This window comes from Parus major, chromosome 5 (assembly GCF_001522545.3).
Source record: "Parus major isolate Abel chromosome 5, Parus_major1.1, whole genome shotgun sequence".
NCBI classification, from domain to species: Eukaryota; Metazoa; Chordata; class Aves; order Passeriformes; family Paridae; genus Parus; species Parus major.
In genome coordinates this window covers 17974695-17996970 of record NC_031774.1, presented here as the reverse complement: position 1 = coordinate 17996970, position 22276 = coordinate 17974695, and the positions used below count along the sequence as shown (strand labels likewise).

The window sequence follows — 22276 nt, the reverse complement described above, 5'->3', positions numbered from 1 at the left end:
CAAGCCTTAATTCAGACTCTCAGAGAAATACAACAAGAAGTACCTGAACTGTGTCAATTTTGAACGGCACAACTACCCTCAGCCAGCTGCACATTTTTCCAGCCCCTAACCTAACAGAGGAGACCACTATGATCCTTTAGCCCAGCCACTGACAAATAGGTGGACTCATGAAAGAGTTTCAAGATAAGATTAAGGGAATGAGCAGAAAACCAACCTCTATACAGGATGCTCAGGGACTGTTACATAGAAATATAATGTACATAATTTGAACAGTCATTTATCAAGAGAGGAAAAGATTTTTAAATGAAGTCTGAACAAGATCCAAAACTCAAGGCAGACAAAGAGAAGGTTTAGCAAACCTTTTTATCTGACCTGTACCTGTAAGATCTTGTGTTTGAAGGAATGTTTGAGGAATAAAACATCTCTGCGTTGTATAAGGAGCGATCAGTAGCTGGGGAAGGAGGTGGGTTCAAAATCTAGAAACAACAGGAAAAAGAAGTGTAAAATTTTGGGTTAATTATACAATTTTACTTAATTTGAAAATAGTATTTATGCTTTCATCTTGTCATTCATCCTTATTCTAGCTTCCTCTCCTACCTGCTTGGATGTGCTAATGCATTTTTAAAGTTCACAGATGTTTATTACAAAACTTTAGTTTGGACTTAGGTACTGTGCAGACCTTCAAAGTTCTCAGTACAGGGAATTTTCTTCCTTGCCACATCTGTTATTACGCTGGAAGGCCAGAATAAAGCTGGAAATGAGACCCAGTTTGGCTGAATCTAAGTGTACTTCCTTGGACATAAGGACTGATAACATCCTCAGCATGAAGTATGTTCCACTCCCAGACCCTAAACATGTCCCCAGTCAACAGTAGGGTCAGGAAGCCAAGTTCCTTTACTATAACTAATAAAACCCCATCCTTCCCTAAATGCTTCATTTTTATTCTTGCTCTATAAACATATAATTTTGGCAGAGTTCACAATGCAAAAGGCATATTGAGCTATAAAATACTTATATTGGCTTATACACACTGGCTATGTGTGCATATAGACAGCTTACACACATGGCTCAGCTTAGAGTGCCTACATACAGTTACTGGTAGCCTTCACACAAGGAAAAAGTTTAGCAGGCTTCAAAATCATTTAGGATTCTTCTACCAGCGGGAAGCTGAACCTTTGACACAGCCATTAGGACATTGGCCTAAACCCAAGAAGAGCATTTTATCTCTTCCATTGTGGAAAATTACACCATTGCTGTTTGTTGAGCCTTGCTACTGATGTGTGCATCTTGTACACTGCCTGCCCTGGGCATTCAGCCAACTCATGGCCTGCCCCACTGACCATCCTTCCTCTGCTCTTCTCCCACAGAAACACTCTAAAATCACTGGAGTGGAGATCACTGTTTGGGTCTTCACTGTACAGCATTCAGCAAAATGATTCCTGGCCTTTGAGTTGAGCTCACTGTTACTAAAACTGACAAGCCCTGCACCCAGATTCATGTGGAGGGAGACAAGCTTGAATACCCCCCTTTGCCAGCTGTGGGGTGTGATGAGTAACTGCCCCACAAGCATCTTCCAGAAATCTTCCTTGGAGGAGCACTGCATGCTACTTGTGGATTCACTCCTACTGACACCCTGAGCTGCACCAATGCCACCTCATGTTGAGACTAAACACAGCAACAGTGTCAGCCAGGATGCCTCTAGCCAGGTTCTCAGGTACATAAACTGGCATGACTACATTGACACTGATTCTTTCCCAGTCTCTATTCACTGAAGCACCTCTCAGTACCACTGAGATCTGTTAAACAAACCAAAAAAGCCAAGAAAACTAAAATGCTCAGATTTGTCCTTTTGATTATTAGCCTAAAGCTGGGTAATAAACTACCAGGCAGAACTCACCAAAACATTTAAGCAGTACCTCAATGTAACAAAGCCCTCGCAATAGCTTCCATCTAAGAACCTAGCATGCCTTTCAAGAAGGAAACAATCCCTGCAGGCCCTGGCTGACATAGCAAAGTGTGGAAAAAGAATTCTCAGCAACAGTCAGATTAACTTAGGCCAGAAGTCAAATGGAAGAGTTGATCTTTTGGCCAACACAGATCCCATGGAATCACATAGGCAGATTAGCTCTTGGGCTTCTTTTCTCTTTCAAGCTTTATTTAAGTAAGTGTTTTTTCTGTTCATCCTTTTTAGTGTGGTACTGACACATCAATCAGGTCTAGCATGAAATTGCTCAGCACATTACAGAGACACTGATGATGCATGAGACAAGCTAAATTAGGAGGGCTGCTGAGTTCCAAATATCTGCTTCTCGATGGCTTCACTGGGAAGGCAATGCAAGAAGTATCCAATTTTACCTTACCAACAGATAAGCTCACAAACCTCTCTTTTCCATTTTTTTGCCCTTCTTAAAGGGAGGGAAAGTACCTTTGTAACTGGCCAAAATGTCATCAATCAAAATGCCCACAAAGAGCATAACGGTTCAGGTATAAACACAAATGCATGTATGCCCACACAGTGTGTAGGCTCCTGATTCAATACTACACAAAAATCCCCTTGATAGATGGAACATCAACTCTGGCAGCTTGTTGTGTGTACCTAAAAGCCAACAGATGTATTGCTCAGAAGCAAAATGGAAAAAAACTGCCACGACAAAGTATGTCGGCAAACAAGAACCTTTGTATGTCTCTCCTACATATTCAGAGAGGACTCTTTCCATTCAGAATATCCATCTTGGAATTTGTGAAACTGTGATATGGGGACAAGACTTCTGTCACTTCTGACACTCAAAAGTCAGAAATGGAGCTAAATTATATCTGAAATAATGCCAGCAGAGTAACCTCTACCTCACCCTGCTGTACCAGTGTTTTCCCCCAGTGCATGCACTTGGTTTTCTGAATCAACAATCAACACAATATCTAAACAGCAAGTCAAGCTTATTTCATACACATTCGCATTCCAGTCCTGTTCTGTTTTGCTTGCCTTATTATTCCTTGTGTGCCTGCAGCATTAGGCAATGCAAAATGTCATTGGGCCACAGCCATCAGAGCTAGCAAAGAGCAAAGGAGGTGGCATCTCCAAAGGAAGACAGAAATATCTAGGAACAAACTAGTTGAGTATCACTCTGATAACAAAACATTTTGGACATCACAGAGCACTGTATAATCCTGATGGACTACAACAAAGCCCTTTTGTGAAGTTTACCAAGTGTCAAAATGGGTCTGCATATCATAAACAGTAACACCCTAGAGTTGTTAACAGTCATTAACATCTACTTAATAAGCACAAAGTTTCACCTTTCCCTTCTTCAGAAGAAGGAGATACCTAACTCACCAGTGTATTTCCAGGACATACCTGTGGGTAGAAAGTGGCTTTAGTGCTGGATGAGCTACTTGAAGATGCTCCAGTAACATGGTTTCTGTCATACAATGGGGCACCGCTGCTTCCTCCCATGAGGCTCATGGAGCTGATCATGGACTTTCCACAAGAGATGCCTGCATTGAAACAGAGAGGAAAACAAGGTTAGATAAATCACAGTGTTATCTATCAGTGCCAAACAAACAAAATCCCTAGCTTTGCAAACCCATGCAACAATAATGGTTGTCACACTTCGGCACGAGTGCTTTATGTAAAAACTTCAGGATTACAAGGAACTACACTTTTTGTAAAGAAAACATTTCACCCTCAGACCATCTATTGTCTCACTGCAGCACCGAACTCCTCACAACCTACTATCACACTGCTGAAAAAGGAATCTTCAGAACAGCTGATCCAAAGTGTTCACCCAAATTAACTAAGAAATTTTCCAATTAAACAAACTTAAGCATTTGCAGAAAAACCCATTATAAAATGCCCAAAAAAACCAAGCTTGAGACCTCACAAGTTTCAATTTCCATTGCAAGAAATTCAATTGCAAGTACATGAATAACTGCAAAACCCAATTATTTTTACTGAAAATAATCACAGTTAAAATTGAAAATCAGCAGAGACAAAAGGAAGGAAACCTGAATTAGAGGAAAATAGAAGACATCATTCTCCAATCTGTATATCTATCTATGATATACTCTTAACTCTGATAATTCATTTTCAGCTTCTTCCCATCAGACTATTCAGTGCTAACATAAAAGTGAAGTCTGGGAAGTTTTCAGAACTTGTTTTTCCAAATGCAGGAAATATTTATTACAAGCAGAGTAAGTATTTGTAATCATCATTCATGACCATATATCCTTCTCAGAAATGCCAGGGTATTAGAAACCTGTCTTTTCCTTAGAATTAACATGAATAATAAGATTTTCAACTGTTGTACCTTGTCATAACAATATGAATTAGAAAAAGCTAACAAATATGGATGAGCATCAGAATGACAGCTCAGTTTAGCACCTCCAGAAGTGTAGATGAAAACCACTGATACTCATTTTAATTAAAAAAGCTTTAGTGTGAAGTCCAATTTAAAATACCCCTGTGAAGATTTTACCTGCAATTATTCCATCCTCTAATTTTATTTCCTACCACAAAAACCTCTTGATAACCATGGTAACATAATTTAAGCAGGAATAGCTGACCATAGTCATTAAAGTGCAAGAAAAGCTAATAGATTTTACATATTTGATTCAAATGACAGATTCATCCCAAAACCACGGAGCAGACCAACATCTAATTTCTGCTCTTTGAAAACTCCACACCCAGCAGCCTTAATACTGTGTAAAGCTCAAAATCCAGACAGTGTAATGGTACTGATCAGATGCAAGGTCCTTAGCACCCTTACCAGTAAAAGTGCCGTGTTGAGAACTTCCTGGAGCGATAAAATTGAGAGGGACATGAGGGGTGCCACTGACGTACTCGTGTGGGAAAGGGCTATTGGGCCCGGCGTAGCGCTGGCACACCACCCGCTGGCACACAAAGTACATGCCTCCCATGACAAACAGGGACAGTATTATCCCAATCACAGGACCAATGGCACTGCTGTGTGGCTGGGACTCATCCGAGGCTGGCTTCGATTTTTCTGGAAAGAGAGGAGAAGAAAATTAAATATGGCCATTAAACAAGGAGCAGTGCTCATGCTGCTGTCCTGGAGCTCATTCAGCAAATCAGTCAGCACACAGTCATTCACACAGTGCCTTTTAAAGCATCTGCATCACACTCAGGTGTCTGTAACTCCAGATATTCTGATCCAATACACAAGACTTCATGCCTCCTCTTCCCCTCCATAAAGCAGTATGAGCAAAGTACTTTTCTTTTGTCTAATAATTTATCCTGAAATGGGATTCCTTATCTTGATAGAACAACAGTCTAGAAAGTTTCCTTTTCTTCTCTTCCCTCCAAAGTCAATGGAGGATACTCCACTGGATCCTCCAAAGATAGAGGATAGTTATAAATATTAAATCTTTAATCAGAGAGGATTGATCTCGCAAAAGCCATTTGGGCTAGCAATAACATGAAAAATCAAGAAAATTTACCAGTAGGGAAGCTACCACATATACTAAGCACTGGATGTCTTTCTAGTCAATACAGGTCTTAAAACAGAATTCTTTTCCTTCCTAAAATATGACTTGATTTCAAAGAAACCCCACTTTATATATTGGAAGGAAAACACAATCCAAATTTATCTCAAATACTTTCTACTCATTATTTTTTTCCCCTATGTAGCCCAATGTTATATAATAAAAAGTGCTGCAGTATTTGAGATGAGCTACACCTCACATCTCCCCCTCATTATGCATAACACATTCAAAATTCTTGCCAGATCAACCTGACACCTCTCTGCTTTTCACATATGCAATGTTCTTGCATTTTTTTCCATGTGATTCACACATCATTTATAATTTTAATTCTTTTAACATGCACTAATAGATACATTCAAAAAGTGAAAAAATCAAAATAAACTTGTCCAAATTTTAGATGCTCAGTTCTAACTATAGGCCCCTTCCCCCTTTATGAAGTTGTAAGAAGTGAAAGGGTTCACGTAAGATTCAGGCCTTCACTTCATAAAATTTTTCTCTAGTGGTTCTGGTTTCCACTTCAGCAGAAGGAAAAGAAAAACAGCTGAAATTTGAGAAGGGAGATAAAGGAAATACAAAGATCTAGCAATAAACTCTTAACAGCTCAGCATCAAGAACTTATTTCTGTATTAGTCTTTATGTTTTTTTCACATTTGTTAGTGCATGACAACTTTTATGTCAGCTAAGGTCCTAATTTTTAAATAGATTCGTTTGGCTGTGATAACTGAAAAAAAGTAAAGCCAAAATTAAAATATGTTCCCAAATTAGCTATTTTAAAATACATAATTCTCATTTTGGTTAATGTAGCTTCTTTTGAATGCAAGAGCCTTATCTAGAAGGTAGCAATCATTTTTATTCTCTATTTGAGTTCTTTCCCTCAGTCAAGTGGGAAACCACAGAATGCTCATTTCCACAAAGAGGTCCAGAGGAGACAATCCTATGTCTACATAAATACATTTAAATCAGTTAATACCTAATTGCAGGACTGGACCCAAAGTGCAAACAGGAAACAGCTGCATTAACTTGGCAGCATGAAAGTTTGCCAGGTGCACAAAGAAACTGAGGGGGAAAAAAACAGAGGAAGAAGCGGCCTTATATTATCCAGGAAACTGGAGGAACTGGATGAAAGCTAAAGAGATAAACAGAATATGTTCAGTCTGAAATTTCCAGCAGCTTCTGCCTCCATTCTTTCAGCCTTTTTTTCTGATCATAACTAGGGCTCTTTTCACCATTCTTACTCAGGAATACACTTCTCATTGCAGTATCCACCACGAAGATGGAAGGAAGAAAACAGGCTACCTTGCACTGAACCTGGTGAAGCCTCCTCTCATCCCAGCAGTGGCACAGCTTCTGACAAGTGGTGCTTCAAAACGTGACAAGATCTAAGATGTTAACACTTCACAGTCTACTAATGTTGGTCCTACAGGCAATGTAAGTGCAGCATGTCTCTACACAAACCCACTGCAGGCTATTTGTTCAGAATGAACTACAGACAGACCAGCACATCTATCTGCTTTTATTCTAAAATGCTTTGTTCCAACTGTTTTGCTAAACCACTTGTGTGATTCTAAATGCTCCCTCCATCTGCCCCATTGCCTGAATACGTCATGCTCTAGTCACCTCAACGATGCAAAACAACAGAAACTGCAAGAGCAAAAGTAAGTGAATTTTACTGTCCACTTTGGACTGCAAAGCAACAGACTCTCTAAGGACTTATGCAACAGCTGCCATCAGCATGTCTGTAACTTGCATATACTGACTGCCGTGAGAATTCAAAGTTACATTTTTCCCAGAAAAATCAACCTCTCTCCATATATTCTTTTCACACCTGCACTCTAAGAGACCTGTTTGTGGTCTCTTGTGGACACTTGCTCATTGCATGTTAGCTCCTTCACATAGTCAGCCTCCAGTTTGGCCCTGTTATTGCAGTGGATAGGGCTGCACATTTTTAAAAGCCAGTCCAGGCTTAGCAGCAGCTTTTTAAGTTCTGAGGTGCTGAGCACAGTCAAATCAGGTTTCCCTAAGGATAGTTCTGAAGGCCCTTCTGAAGTATTCTTCCCTGAAAGAATATTGCTCTGCAAAGACCAGGGCTCTGCACAGGGATGTAGAAGATGCCTGAACACAGCACCTGAATGTCAAGAAAAGACATCTCACCACACATGAGCTCGTCAGAACCGTCAATGCAATCCGGAAAGGAGTCACACTGCTGCTTCAGGAGGATGCACTGGCCACTTGCACATCTGAACTGGTTGGGCAGACAAATTGCTGCACAGAAAGGAAAGAAAAATCAAGTACTGATACAACAGGAGCATTTGAGCCTCTTGAGAAAACTGAAAGAAGTGAGTTTCATATTATGATCAGGTAGGCACCAGGACACTGCTGTGGGTAAATTGCAAGCCTGTGTATCTCTGGTTCTTTCTCCTTGTTGTTATGCATCTTACTCAGTGGAGCTAAAATAAAATTCTGGTCTCAGTAACTCCCAGTCCTTAGTCAAATCAGTCCTGCTGAGCAAAACTAAGATCAAATTGGTATGAATCTCTTACAATACCTAACAAAGCATAGTTGATCACCTGTTTGTTAACAAAATGTAGTAATGTGGCGTATTATAAAACATGCCTTATGTATTCCATACCTATATTAGGTATACACAATACATGTATTATGTATAATATATCCTTGCTAAGTAACTGCTAATGTCTCATCTATATTCAGGAACTTCTGTCTCAACCAAAAGGACTTGTATCTAGACATTTCAAGGACAGTTAAAATCCCAAAGGAATGCTTGTGTTAGAACCACGAGTTCAGGAAAACTGATCTTACTGTCACAATCTGCTTCATCAGATTTATCTTGACAGTCAATTTCTCCATTACACCGCAAGTGTGCATCTATGCACTGTCCCTTCTCACACTGGAACTGGGATGCAGAGCATATGGGGCAGCTATCTTCATCACTCTGGTCATCACACTCAGGAAACCCATCACACCGCCATGCCATTGGGATGCAGTCGATCTCTCCAGTTGCACAGGTAAACTGGTCTGGGGAGCAAGTTGGAGGTTCTGGAGACAGAGAAAACAGATCAGATTTCTATACTCAATCTTATCCCTTTCAACAGAGTAAAAGTATGACAGAGTTTGTCAAGAAAAGCACACTTATTTGTTCCCTGGAGTTCTTGTATGACTATACTAAGATTCAAAACATGATTTTGCATAGGGAATTAAATTTTGCCAACTTCGTAACAAAAACTGGATGCATGTTGATAGAAGAAGTTTGCTTTAGCAGCCAAGCACTGAACTATAGACAGGAGAGACAAAGCAAATATTTGTAGCTAACAACCACCTTTTGGCAGACAGTATCATATACATAAATTCAAAAAGAATACTCAATTTCTGATTGCAAACCAGATTCTAAACAATTCTAACCCCTCCAATTATATTAGCCTGGACCAATTCTTCATTAAAAACCTCATACATTGTGTTAGTTTGCACTGAATACGTCTAAAACATATAATTTCTACAGTATCTGTTTTGTTATTTTCCCAGTGTTTTTTTCCACAAAAAATATTCTGAGTCAGTCAAGAATTGAAAAATATGAATGGAGAAAAAAAATATCTGTATAGGAATGATAAACATTCAGCTGAGTTGTCTTGCTAGAAAGTCTCTGGGCTACAGGTCAGTGAGCAATCTAAGGAGCACTGCAGAACTGCCCTAATCTTATATTTTCTCACTTTAGACAGACCACTTTAACTTGTGCACAGCCATTTCTATGTTTGTTGGACCTAAAAAAGCAGACTTTTTCAAGTTTGACTTTTCATGGACCCCAAGATTCTGGTATCACTCCTTTTCACATCCACACTGTTGTTCAAGTTGCAGTGAGGCAGTGATAGCACTAGGCAGCAGCCACAACCCCATACAGAGACCCAACAATTATGCTCTTATCAGGTATCCATAGTTGCTTTCTTCAGAATGTCAGGAAACAAACACAATCCAGATCAAGAAAATGCTCTAAATTCTTAGAGCAAGCTAACACACAGTTTTCCACCATTGTTCTCAATGAAAGAAAGAGACAATGGGCAGTTGTTATTAGTAGCAATTAATTACAGTCAAAATGTGGGGGCCATCTCAAAACATCCCTGTAGCAATCACACGCATTTCCACTGATTTGAAAAATTACTGGGTCAAAACCCTGTGACATAATTAAATCATTTAGCAGAGGCAGCCACTGCTCCCCACAGCTGCTGTTGCCCAGTAATGCTCTGATTAGATACTTCACCACTTGAATTAAGAGAGAACCACATCATACCCTGCCTGTAACAACAGTCTGATACAGCTAGAGGAGTGCCCTGGCACTGCGTGGTAACACTCCTCTGGAAGCCCAGTGGGCTTTTCTTAAGATTCAGGCTCAGGAATGGACTTCACAAAAAACCCAGCATAAGGAAAGTTTCTTAGCTGTATGACTATTTTTTCTCCTGAGGGTGCTGTTAAAAATTCCAGAATTACAGGCAAGCAGTTTTTAAAGTGCTGCTGTCCTTTCTTCATTAGGGAGAAAAAGTTCAAGAATGAAACAAAAGTATAATCAAGACCTTGAAAAACAAAATGCAAATAAAAATCAAAACATGCTTGGGTTTTGAAAAAATTGTGATTTTTTTTTTTTTATAAGTTCCTCATTTATGATTATTAGGAGGAGCAATATGAGAATTACAAATGTAGCCAGTGACCCAACAGCTGTAGGTAAGATAAAGATGCCAGACATAAGGTAATCCTTGAATTAATTTTTGGTAAAAGTGTGCTGTTTGGATAATTCAACAGACAGATCACTACTTCTGCATTTAAAGGCACACTTAATGTTGCATTATGGTTGCACTTGGCAAGCACAAGCTTGCATTAAAAAAACTTGACAAAATCATTTCTAAGGATGTCCAGAACACGGACAAATGTTCTCCAGCCAGCTTAGCTATTTTGAAACACTGGGTAGTGGCTGTTACTGGGACAGACAAGATGGGTTAAAAAAGTTGTTGTGCAGGCTTAGTGAAAGACTAGAATAAAAAAAGTAAGATGCTGAAATAGAGGTCCCTGAATTTTTAGATTTATAGCTGAAGATCCAAAGGAGTGGAATGTGAGACTCTCTCACTTGTCCACGTTGTGCAACAACACTACAGCAAGAAGTATAATTAGATTGATCCACCCTGCCCTCCCCATGTAACCACCACTACTCTAAAGCCACATAACGTGTTGTGGTCATGGGAAAGAAAACAGTTTATCATGGAAATGACTGCCCCATGGGAGTTCAGAGTTCAGCCAGAAAATGAAATCCACAGCAAAATAAATACATGAAACAAAGTCAAGAGGACCAACAGAGCCAAACAACTTAAGATATAATGCCTCCCAAAAAGAAACAATGTTTTGTGTTGAATCCCCTCTGCAAATGTAATGTTAACAGTTTTTAAAAATGCTAGGATGGTAAAAGGCAAGGCTAAAGGAAAAGTCTACCATGTAGAAAGAGGAGAGCTACCTTAATTAAAAATAATCACAGTGGAGACTACATTTGATAAGGAGCCAGTACAGTGTTTCATGTTACGAGGCCAAATTAATTTCAAAGACTGGAGTCTCACACTGTGGGAATCATAGGCACAATTTCTGCTGCTAGGTCATCACAGGTCGATGCAACATCATCTTATACACTTGTTTAAAGCACCAACCTGTCACATCATACAATTACAAAAATCTCAGAAGATGCAAGTATTTTAAGGTCAAAGAACATTCTGCTCAGAATGATAACTCACATGTGCCCAAAACCTCAAGCAGAAAACAGTGGTAGAACTACCAAAGACTAATTTAACACATGATGCAGCACAACATGTACAGAAAAACTGTGTGTAAATCCACATTTTGGACTGGAATCCAACTTCAGCTGCCGCGTTTTTGATACAAACTGATTTAGCAGTGCTGTTAAATGCAACTCACCTCCACATGTTAAGAGGTTCTGCAGAAGCACAAGGTGCTCAGGGCATGAACATCTTGGAGTTCCGTCCCCTTTGGCAATGCAGATGTGTGAACACCCACCGTTGTCACGGGAGCATGGATGCACAGCTGGTGAAACACACAAAAAGAATATTATATAGCATAAAAGAAATTATAACTATTCCTCATTAGGGCAAAATCAAAAACTACTCACAAACCACTTCTGTCTGAGTAACCAAGATCTCACTGCAAATTATTAGGAAGATACATGCAGGATTTTTCAGTTCAATGCTTGAAAGTTGATTTATTACTTCATAAGGACTAAATTTCTTCAAGTCATAATAATAGAGCAGCCTGATCAAGTTGAAGATGCCCCAGCCCATTGCAGGGGGTTGCAACTGGATGACCTTCAAAAGGTCTCTTCCAGCCCAAGCCATTCTATGATTCTTTCATATGGAGACCTTTCAAGAACTTCTGAAAATAATTTGGGAGCTGAGGTGAAGAGAACTGAAAAGGCAGATTTGAGAAGGCTGCATTTACATCTTACCTAGTTACCTCACCTGCATTTCTAGGGTAGGCATCAAGAAATAATATGTTTCTGCAGAATGCCAACCTGCACAACCCTCAGGATTTATTCTTTAGAGTGCTCTTAATATCTAGTGCCTCAACTTCCCTGTTCCTCACAAAACTGCAATATAGGCACAAAGATTTTTGGGGCTTTTTTTAAAGATAGGAAGATACATGTTTGTGTTCCAAATCAGTTAACCAGAAGCACTGAGAGGTCCTTAAAAGAAGGATTTTAATGAACGTTAGGTGGATATGAAAGGGGCACAGAGATGGGAGGATGGATGGCACTGTCTGATGATCCCGGCCCAACAGAGTCAGAAGAGACTCAGTCCCTTCCCTGCTTATTCAGGCTGATAGCTGAGCATCTGCTGAAGCAATCTGTGGGGCTAAAGCCTGTGTTGTGATGCTGCTGAGCAGTGCATTCTTTCCTACTGCTCAGGACCAAGAATTTCCATGGGGAAGAAATTCTATAGATATTATAATTTCTCTGCCAAAGTTGTTTTCCAGCTGTCCAGGCTTCTCAACAACCTGCTTTCTACCTTTAATAAATTTATTAGTTTAATACAGTGTGTGAGGCCTGAGTTGTTCGCAGAAGTGCATGCATATATACCAGCATGTGCATATGTATATTTACTCCCCTGTTGTAACAGAAATCACCTATGTAGAAATTTTTGAGCTGCAAAAGAGGATTTCATTTCCCCATCTTAAATAAACACATGGGGTAAAAGCAACCTCTTTTTTATTAACACTGTTGAGAATTAAAGAAAAAAACAACTTTTGCTTCAGTCAGTACTACCTTTGAAATGTACCAATATATGTGAAATGTGTGAAGTGGCACAGAAGAAGAAAAGCTGGGTATTGTGAAAGAAAAGAAGAAACTCTGGGTCATGATTAATCCATAGAATCTACTACAGGTTAAATACTTATGTTACCTGATCACTAACAGCTTACCCACATTTTTGAACCCACAGTTCAAAAATACTTCCAGCCATCACAGACACTAAAGTGTGTGACACAGAGTGTTTGTTGTGAAGTTGAATAATTTCTTCTGAAAATTAAAGCATTATACACCAACGTACCCTCCCTATATAAGACAACAGGAAACAAAGAGACCTGTTTCCCACATTTTTTTGGTGATTTTGTACTCTCTTTTACAATCCTGTCAAGCAGGAGGAGTTGTAGGTTGTCATTTTGAGGAGTGAGTACTTGAAGAGGTTTCTGCACTCTCCACCAAACCGCAGTAATTTGGACCACTAGTCCAGGAAAAGAACATCCTGCATGCATGATCCCTTTCAGATGTGAGCACCTAAAATGCTCCACCTCTGTTGGGAGAAAAATTCCATGTCTACAGTAGAACTCATTGTAGAAGCTTCCTCTCTGTTTTGCCTCCCTCACTGCAGGCTTTTACATCATCCACTGTGCCGAGTCAAACCAGACATACCTTTACACAGCAGTCTAAAGCACCTGGAGAAAAAAGGCAAGTACAATCCTCTTGGTTCTTGTTAGAGGGTTTTCCAAGACCTATTACTTGATTGTACTTAGAAAATTAACAACCAGAATTCAAGTAGCTTTTATACTGAATTCAGTGTCATGTGAGCTTGTACAAAGCAGGTCACTCAGTGCCACGATATCACTAGCAGCTAGTCCCCTCAACAAGAAGGAGAAATTTGTTTCTCCTCCTCTCCTGCAATCCTGACTGGTCAAGTTGGAAGCATTCCATAGCTTATTTGAAGCCCATGGGCAATATTATTACAATAATATTAATTACATCCAGCTGGATGAGGACTTCAAGTTACAATGACCAAGACATCAGATACTGAAACTCACAGAATTCTTCCATGTCAAGCTCTTCCACAGCATGAATGCCTGTTAGGTGAGCAATCCGACCTTGAATTCTAGTCCTTTTGTACCCATTCACTTTCTCCACTCTCTCAATCATCTGCTGCTGACGATCAATCCAGTACAAGTGATTCCCCAGCACAGTGAGTCCCATGGGCTGAAGGATGTTGGAGTCCTCCAGGGTCACACGGTTGGCACCTGAGACCAACAAAAACAAAGACTTGTTTTACACCAGTTGACTTCTAAGTTATTCCTTAAAAAAACATCACAAAGCAACATCCCAACTAAAACCAAACCAAACCTTGGAGACAGTGAGCTACAAGGTCACTGACTTCATGTGTGTCTGCAGACCAGGGCTCTGCTTGTTCAGTCTCATCTCAGGTAAACACTACCAGGTTCCACGTCCTGAGGGCAGGCAGATACAACATGAAACCCAGCTCATCCCTGCACAGCCTGGCTGGTGTCATCCCTGCACAGCCTGGCTGGTGTCATCCCTGCACAGCCTGGCTGGTGCCACCCCTGCACAGCCTGGCTGGTGCCACCCCTGCACAGCCTGGCTGGTGCCATCCCTGCACAGCCTGGCTGGTCAGCCAGCCATGCTCAGCCTCACACTGACATCTCTGTTATGTGCAACTGTGAGTGCTCCCAAAAGCTGACAGACTCAGCTCTTAGGCCAGAAGTTTTACAGTGCACTTGCACATGGAGCAGTACATTTTTTCTGGAATCTATAAGCAAGAGCGAAATACAACCAATTTAGTTTCACTGCTGTTACTCAAATAAAACATTCATCATGCAAAGCAAGAGGCAAATACCAAACCTTGTCACAGCCTATGTGACAACCACAGATATGTGATCAAAAAAGAAAAGCTCTTAAAAAAAACCCTCAATTTTTTATTTAGTAACCCACCAGAAAATCCAAACTTAAAGTGACCTAATATGCTCCTATAAATAGAAACACTGTCAAATGTTCAGGCTGTCTGCTTTATAAAAATGTATAAAAATCTGCTTTAAGCCAATGAGTAAAAAAGAGGTCAAGTAAAAATGCATTTATTATCAGTTTTCACTTAATTACTTGCAGTCTTCTACTGTGTACTGCCCTACACTTAAGAGTCATTTAATTATTGTTCTTATTCTTTTCTAGGGTGAAGAAATTCCAAATTATTCTATTAATTCACTGAAACCATTCTGACCCTCTGTATGGCTAAGTAACTGGATATATTTGATTTAAAAAATGAAAATTTAAAACAAAATCATAATGTGGTGCTACCTCTGCTCTTATAATTAATTTTGGAACTATGACCTTATGTCTGCTTGTATATAAAAAATATGTTTCTACACAAAATGAGATATAGAATCCACATAATAAAAATGCTATGAGAACTGGATTCAGCTAATTTGCTGCATAAATTATCCAGGGCTCAGCCAAGCATGAGAATGCAACATCAATAGGTTTTATTAGTTTTACACATGGACCTGTTAGAACAGCTCCAGGGGAGGGTCATGAAGATGACCAGAGGGCTGAAGCACCTCACCTATGAGAACAGGCTGAGAGAGGGAGCTGGGGTTGTTCAGCCTGGAGGAGGCTCTGGGGAGACCTTAAAGAAACCTTTCATGATACTTAAAGGGAGCTTATAAAAAAGAGGGAAAGCAACTTTTTATGCGGGCGGATTGTAATAGGACAAGGGGGAATGGTTTTTAACTAAAGGAATTTAAAACAAACTTTTGGTCTAAGTCCAACTGAAAAACTGTTAGATGGGTTTATAGTTCTTTCATCCTTCTCTGAAAGTCAAGAACTGGACATATGAGGCTATTCCCTGATTTAGCAGGATGCTGTTTTAATCAGGGTACAGCACAAACTTCAGGAACCTCCATAACCATGTCAACCTCTACAAGTCTGCAATGGAATAAGGGTGTCTAGATCAGTTTAACTGGCATGAAGGATGCTATACACAATTTTGGTCCCATTTATTCAGTAGCCTTAGTTTATGCTAGATACCTTTTCCTAACACATGCCCATTTTTTAAAGTATTTTGCTCATAAAATACTATTCATAGGAAGTAATTCAAATCAACATCACTTTGGCTCTCAAATCTCTTCTGAAGTTGTAATGCAAGACTGAAAAGCATTTTAAAATAAAAATATGCTAGTAACTCTTGAAAAAATTCAGCATCTCAGTGAATCAAATTACAGTGAGCTCAACTATATATAGCTATATATGTAGCTCACTATAACCAGAGTTTTCTGCCTACAGATACATGTCTCTCTAGTACATAAACATTGTTTTCTTTTAATCCTGTAGCTTCCCCCTGCTTTTATATTACTTATAAGTTTTGATTCTTTGGCTGTGACTGGATATAATTTCTATACAATTTTACCTGGTACCTCTTCCATCTCTCTTGGATACCACTCCAGCATACTTGCATAACATGAAGCCTTGCCATCTTGTCATTTTACTTTTAAATGTCTTCCTATATCACTTCTTTTATCACTAGAGAATATCTCTCAATATCTCTGATGCATTTTGTGTTATGTGTCTCAATCAGTCACCTTTTCTTCTCAAATGTGGTTTGTTTCATAGGTCAAGGTCTTGTCTTCCTCTTATCTTCTTTTCTCCAACAAATTTTTGTAGGTTCTCTGATGTCTATCCTGTACTAAACATTTTGTGGCTGCTCAGCTGAAAGCTCCCCTATTCAGCTTGGTAACTGATGAAAGACTGCTCTACCTTCCCATCTGCAGCTTCAATGTTTTTATCCCCTTTGGAAGAGTCTGACCTTGAGCCGATTTTAGGTGCTCAAAAGCAAACTTGTAGAAAGGTGAACAATTTTCTGCTGTTTTAGTTCATTGTTTCACTGCAACACAAGGGAAGGATGTGACTACATGGCAAGGAGAGTCAGCAAAACTGGAGATTCAACCCTCTATGGCATGTACCAATCACTATAACAGCCCAGCTTGTATTCCTTCATACTTGTTCCCTTCTCTCTTCCCTCTCCTTTATGGGTTTCACTTTTCATCATGGATGATGATGAGAGAACAAATCAAGAGACAGAAAGTAGGGTCACAGCATCCTCTGTTCTATACTGCTCACCAGAGCCAATTTCTCCACATTTTCAGCACCATCAAGTGCTTTTGAAAGCCAATGATGCACTGTGCTCTCTAATACCCATGAGGTGCTATTGCTTTGTATATGGAGTAATGCTTTATATTACTAATGTGGGAAAACAGCAACGAGCTGGCATCTCTCCATTGTGTTGCAACAATGCTATTTCAGATGAGCTGTCTTATCACCTAGATTAGAAAAAAAACCCATTGCCCTTTCTTTTGTTTTTTGTTTTTTTAAACTAGCTTGATTTACTAAACAGTAAGCTCCAGAGAAAGAAAAATTGAAAAGTATGCACATTTTCAAACCACTAAGGAAACAAAGGGGTTCCATGACTAACAACGCTTTCAGAACATATCAGAAGTCAAATGGCTGTCTTAGAGGGTGCTAATCACTATAGTCATGTCTATTCTCATTACATCAAAGATGGGAGCCCACCAGCAATTGCTGTCTGCAACTGCCCACAGAGAACTGGCAATGGTGGTGATGAAAGTCACCAGGGTCAGCATCAAAGAGGGAATTGATGTCCTGGACATGCTAACACTGTGCTGCAAACATTTATCTTCATACCACATACCTGACAGGTCACAGCTCTCGATGCGCTTCAGATCTGCATCCACCCAGAAAAGCTTTCCAAGTTTGTTGTCAACCACCAGTGCTACCGGCCGGATCAAGCCCGTTGTAAAAAGCACTTCTCTCTCTGTGCCATCCAGGGCTGCACGCTCGATCTTGGGAGCTCTCTCCTGCATGTTGGTGAAGTACATGTACCTGAGAACAGAGACAGCACAGCTGAACTGGGAGCTCCAGGGACAGTCCATTCCCCTTTGCGCGCACCGTCTTGTAACCCACGTTACAAGTGGGATTGGTTTCGCAGGCATGGCTGGGGTGACTGCTCCTGGGTGAAAAGATCCAGAACCAAACATCTGCTAACTGACACACTCAGCCTGAAACTAACAGGATTTATCACCAGGCCATAAAGGGCTTTAACACCACTGCATCAGCAGCACTGCTCCTGCACAGATTGGGGGTTGTAAGAGACTACCACAGACTTTCTGCAACTCTCTGTGGGTAAAGCTGTCCCCACTTACAAATCAAAGTCCAGAAGTTCTTTCTGACAAAAAAACATCAACTGCCACCTCCTCTCCTTCTAGGTTACCTTTCCTTCTCAGCAAGTAAAATTTTCTACCCAACTTGTGAAAAGATAACAGAACAACTGAGGATGGCATGTTCCTGACATCTTAGTTCCATGAATTTTGTGTATCTGTCTAAGACAGTTTAGTTGCAAACAAAAGCAGTCTCTGCCCTCCTCATGCACAGAAGAAAAAGGGTTTGTGCATCCCCACAATGAACTGAGACCTCTTTAAAGGAAGAGTCCACTATTTGTTCAGTGGTGAGTAACATGGGCAAGCTCTCCAACAACATGGGCTGCATTGCTGCACAGCCTTTCCTTATAGCACACAGAGGGGAGGCAGCAGTCAGAACATGCAGCCAAGGGAGAGGTGGAGAAGCTCTGCATGTAACCATGGCAGAAGTTGTTGAAGATCACTCATTCAGCTCTCCCAGACAGTCACAGTGTTTAACATAGTGTCTTCCTCATTTCTCCTTCTTCAATTTATAAATGGATTTAGCAGTAAATCGCTTGGATACCTGACTAGGAAAGTTGAGAGTTTTAGAGATCAACAAGCCCAAACTCCCATTTTAATGGAGAAAGCAGACAAGTTTTTATAAACACAAACTATATCCAAGCGACTTAGTCCCAGTAAGATTAGAATCTTTCCTCTAATCCCCCTCTCCCCACAACAACTTTTGAACTGTGCATAGTACACTGGTACAAAACACTGGTCCTATAAATGCTCCAGAGTCTCTGGGTACTACTATATCCATTCAGTTGTGAAACATTGTCATTCAACATCTGTTCAGCACATGGTAAGCCATTTAGCAGTAAACTGGGATTTAAGCATCTAACTTATTAAAGAAAACAGTAAGGGACCATCTTTGATACCTAAGAAGAAAGCTACAAACTACCAGAAGCAGAGAGAGTGTCTGTTGAATCTAACCAAAACTGCTTTGCATCAAAACAACATATTTTCCTCCTGTGGGAAATCACTCTAGTGCATCCTACCTGCTTCTATTCATTTCAAAGGTCTTTAAGATAGACATTACAGCAGAACTACCTTAAAAATGTATGGAACGTTAAGAAGTTTAAGTGTTTATACTACTACAATTGCAGGAATAATTGTATCAAATTAGAGGCTTCTTTCTTTACCCCTGGAAACATTTGTTTTATGATGACTAAACATTTATGATCCAGATTCTGAGGTGATACAGACTCTCTTGTTTTTCCTGTTAGGTGGCAAGGCTGTGCATCCACACAGAGAACAGGACAAGGTGGTTTTATTCACTGTCACCACCTGGGTGACAGTGAATAAAAAAAAACACCTCAGACATGGCTGTGAGAACAGAGGCAGAGGAGAGAACAGGAAGACAAAGCTGGATACCTTCAGAACCCAGAACTGGATAAGCAGTCACCTACACCCTGAACAATATTCAAAACTTCTCTTTGCAAAAACAGACAGATTCAGCACAAGGCTCCCACAGGCAGAGCTGGCACGAGCTCCCACGAGCGCTCTGAACAGGGTGCAGGAAGGAAGCTCACCCTCGCTCTGCGTTCACCACGATGGCTCTGGGCCTGTCGTGGTCCCCGCGCAGCACCATCCCGATGGATTCGCCGTTCAGCCGGTGCACATTGACGGAATTTGTGGCCTCACAGGTCCAGTACAAGGTGTGGCTGTAGATGTCAATGCTGAGGTCATGTGGCTGCTTCTCCGGGTTCTGACTTTGGTTTGGGGTACTCATTACAGTGAAAGGCTGCAAGACAACACACGGGCAATGATTTCCAGCCATTATTCTGGTGATTGAATGAGGGACACTGATTGCACAGAAAGCATTGTTTACTGCTTGATGGTTTAGAAAGCCCTCAAACCACAATCCTAAAAACATTCAGTAACTCTCATATATAAATAGAATATCCACAAGTAAGTGCTGACAAGAGCAGTGACAGTGATGATTCCTTGGTATGGCAGATAGAAGAGGAAGGTCAAGCATAAAGTAAAAACACACAAAAAGTCTGACACAAAATTATACAAGATGTACACTTGCCTGGGTGCCGTCGTCTTTGGCTCTTTTTATAATATTCTGGCGTCCATCCACCCAGTAGATCAATTTATCTAAGGGATCATAATCAATAGCCTTGACATTCCTCAGACCATGCATAGGTAGGATGATATCTGGGCTTTGCTGATCATCAGGTATCATCCTGCTGATGGCAGATTTCTGGCTAAATAGTAGGAAACTGGCTGGGGCTGAAACAAGCCAAAACAGAATGCATGAGGGAGTACGATTTCCAACAATATATCCCCACAGAAGAAGGATGGTATATAGAACAAAGTCACAAAGAGACACAAATATATTCACAATGAAAACTGAATAACTCATAACTGGAGATTTTTGCCATAAAGCTGAAATGTTTGTTTCTATACTTATAGAAGGAGATCAGGTTAAATCTGCAGGACCAGCCTTTCAAAAACTCACCCTTTCATTCAGTTAAAATTGCCTTATATGTTACTATGCACCCATTTTCTATTCATGTGCCATTTTTACTAGATACCTAAGTTCCTATTGGACAACCAGTCAACTGGCAGGCTCAGTATATCACATGCAGGGAGAAAACAAACTTATGTGTATTTCAAGTGCATCTGCAAGCTGGGCAGACTACTTAGGAGTTAGACTACTGAGTGTTATTTTAGCTGACTTTATCAAACATGTAAGAGAAAAATACATTTTTTTGTTGGTAATTTCTTTTCTGCCCACCTACACACTTAGGTAAGGAGTGGGAAAGCTTCACTCACACAGCTGAATCACTTAGAAAGCACTTCTGGTAAAACAAGAAAGACCAGGCTTTACAGCACTGTCATTTCTAAGGCTTGAAATACAAATCTTCAAGCCTAGTACATGTCACAAAAATGAATATAAAATTCCATACTCTGTCCTCATATTCAAAGATCACTTTTAAAGCCAGAACCTTTGGAACACACTTGGGACCCCTTTCCTTTTGCACCTGGGAGCCACAAGCACTGAAGAAACCGGTAGCAAGTAAAAAGACTTACAACTACAGTTCCTGCTGTTGGGATCCAAGGTGTAATGTGCAGCACAGCCACACCTAAATCCATTTGGGATGGCAAGGCACAAGTGACCACAATGGCCATTATTCTGCACACAGTCATTCAAGCCATCCTGACGAGAAGAATGGAAGACCAATATATCCATCACAAAATCCAGATGGCCCTGAATAAGTGTCCTGTTCTTTCCACTGGTCTTGTCTGCTCTTTCTATGCTGTGAAGATTCCAGTCTGTCCAGTAGATGTAGTCACTGTACTGGGTTAATCCAAATGGATGAGGTAGATCATCTGCTATGATTACTCGTGCTTGTCCTGCAAAAACAAGGATAACCAGCTAAAGGACAATTCCTATGACATAAAATGAAAAGCGTGGCTGGCATGCAGAAAAATCTTTTTCTTCTTTTTAAAATAAAACCTCATTTTCCAAATCAGCATCACAAGAATCTTTGTTGAGTAGTATCTGCTCAAGGGGTAACAAACTGTTGCATTCAAAAGCCCTGCCTTGATACCTTCTTGCCAAAAGAGCAATTTGAAATTATGCCAGTGTATTGTAATGTAAATAAATACTACTTCATATGTCTCATGCTTATCAACACAAGCAGACATTGAAAAACATGTCCTAGAATACTATCAGCTCCAGTAATCACTTAGGCCAATAAAAAAGCCATTAATCTGCATGAAAACAACAAACTTTAGATTCACAGAGAAACTTCTATGTGAAATTATGGTGCTTCACTCAAGAAACAAATCTTTTGTAGTGCAATTTAACATGCAGCTAATCCCAGGAGTTTAGGAAAGCATTTGTTTGGCAGAAATCTCAATACTCCCACACTCAGTGGCTCAGTTAGCAACATTTACAACAGATTTAACACCTTCCAGAGCATGGTCTCTGACAGAGATCCATTACTGAAGTAGATAAAGTCTTACTGCAAACCACCTTCTTGAACACTTTCAAGCATAAACCTCTATAAACCTCTGCCATCAAATGAAGAAGTAAGCCTTTAGCAGCACCATCTCCTCCTGTCTCAAACATCCAATGCTAGAATCTACAGAATACCTCACTTTTCTTCCTCTTCCCTACATTCCATTTCACCAAGACTTGAGAAAGAATAAAATATCTGTAAACCAGAACATGAGGCCA

General features: G+C 40.2%; 1 protein-coding gene across 2 annotated transcripts in view; it reads right to left on the bottom strand.

Annotated features, from left to right (window-relative positions):
• LRP5 (LDL receptor related protein 5) overlaps positions 1-22276 on the bottom strand; it is a 138196-nt gene that overhangs the window by 7021 nt on the left and 108899 nt on the right. The window contains exons 12-22 of one of the 2 annotated variants that reach the window (XM_015631472.1): positions 21124-21447; positions 20117-20319; positions 19614-19825; positions 17535-17725; positions 13849-14058; positions 11458-11583; positions 8317-8553; positions 7651-7761; positions 4764-5000; positions 3353-3492; positions 379-476 (exon numbers count right to left, since the gene is read on the bottom strand). In XM_015631472.1, coding sequence (XP_015486958.1) covers positions 379-476; positions 3353-3492; positions 4764-5000; positions 7651-7761; positions 8317-8553; positions 11458-11583; positions 13849-14058; positions 17535-17725; positions 19614-19825; positions 20117-20319; positions 21124-21447 — 2089 coding nt within the window. Of the gene's footprint in view, positions 1-372; positions 477-3352; positions 3493-4763; positions 5001-7650; positions 7762-8316; positions 8554-11457; positions 11584-13848; positions 14059-17534; positions 17726-19613; positions 19826-20116; positions 20320-21123; positions 21448-22276 lie in introns of both variants that reach the window. The other variant, XM_015631471.2, reaches the window with a different exon arrangement.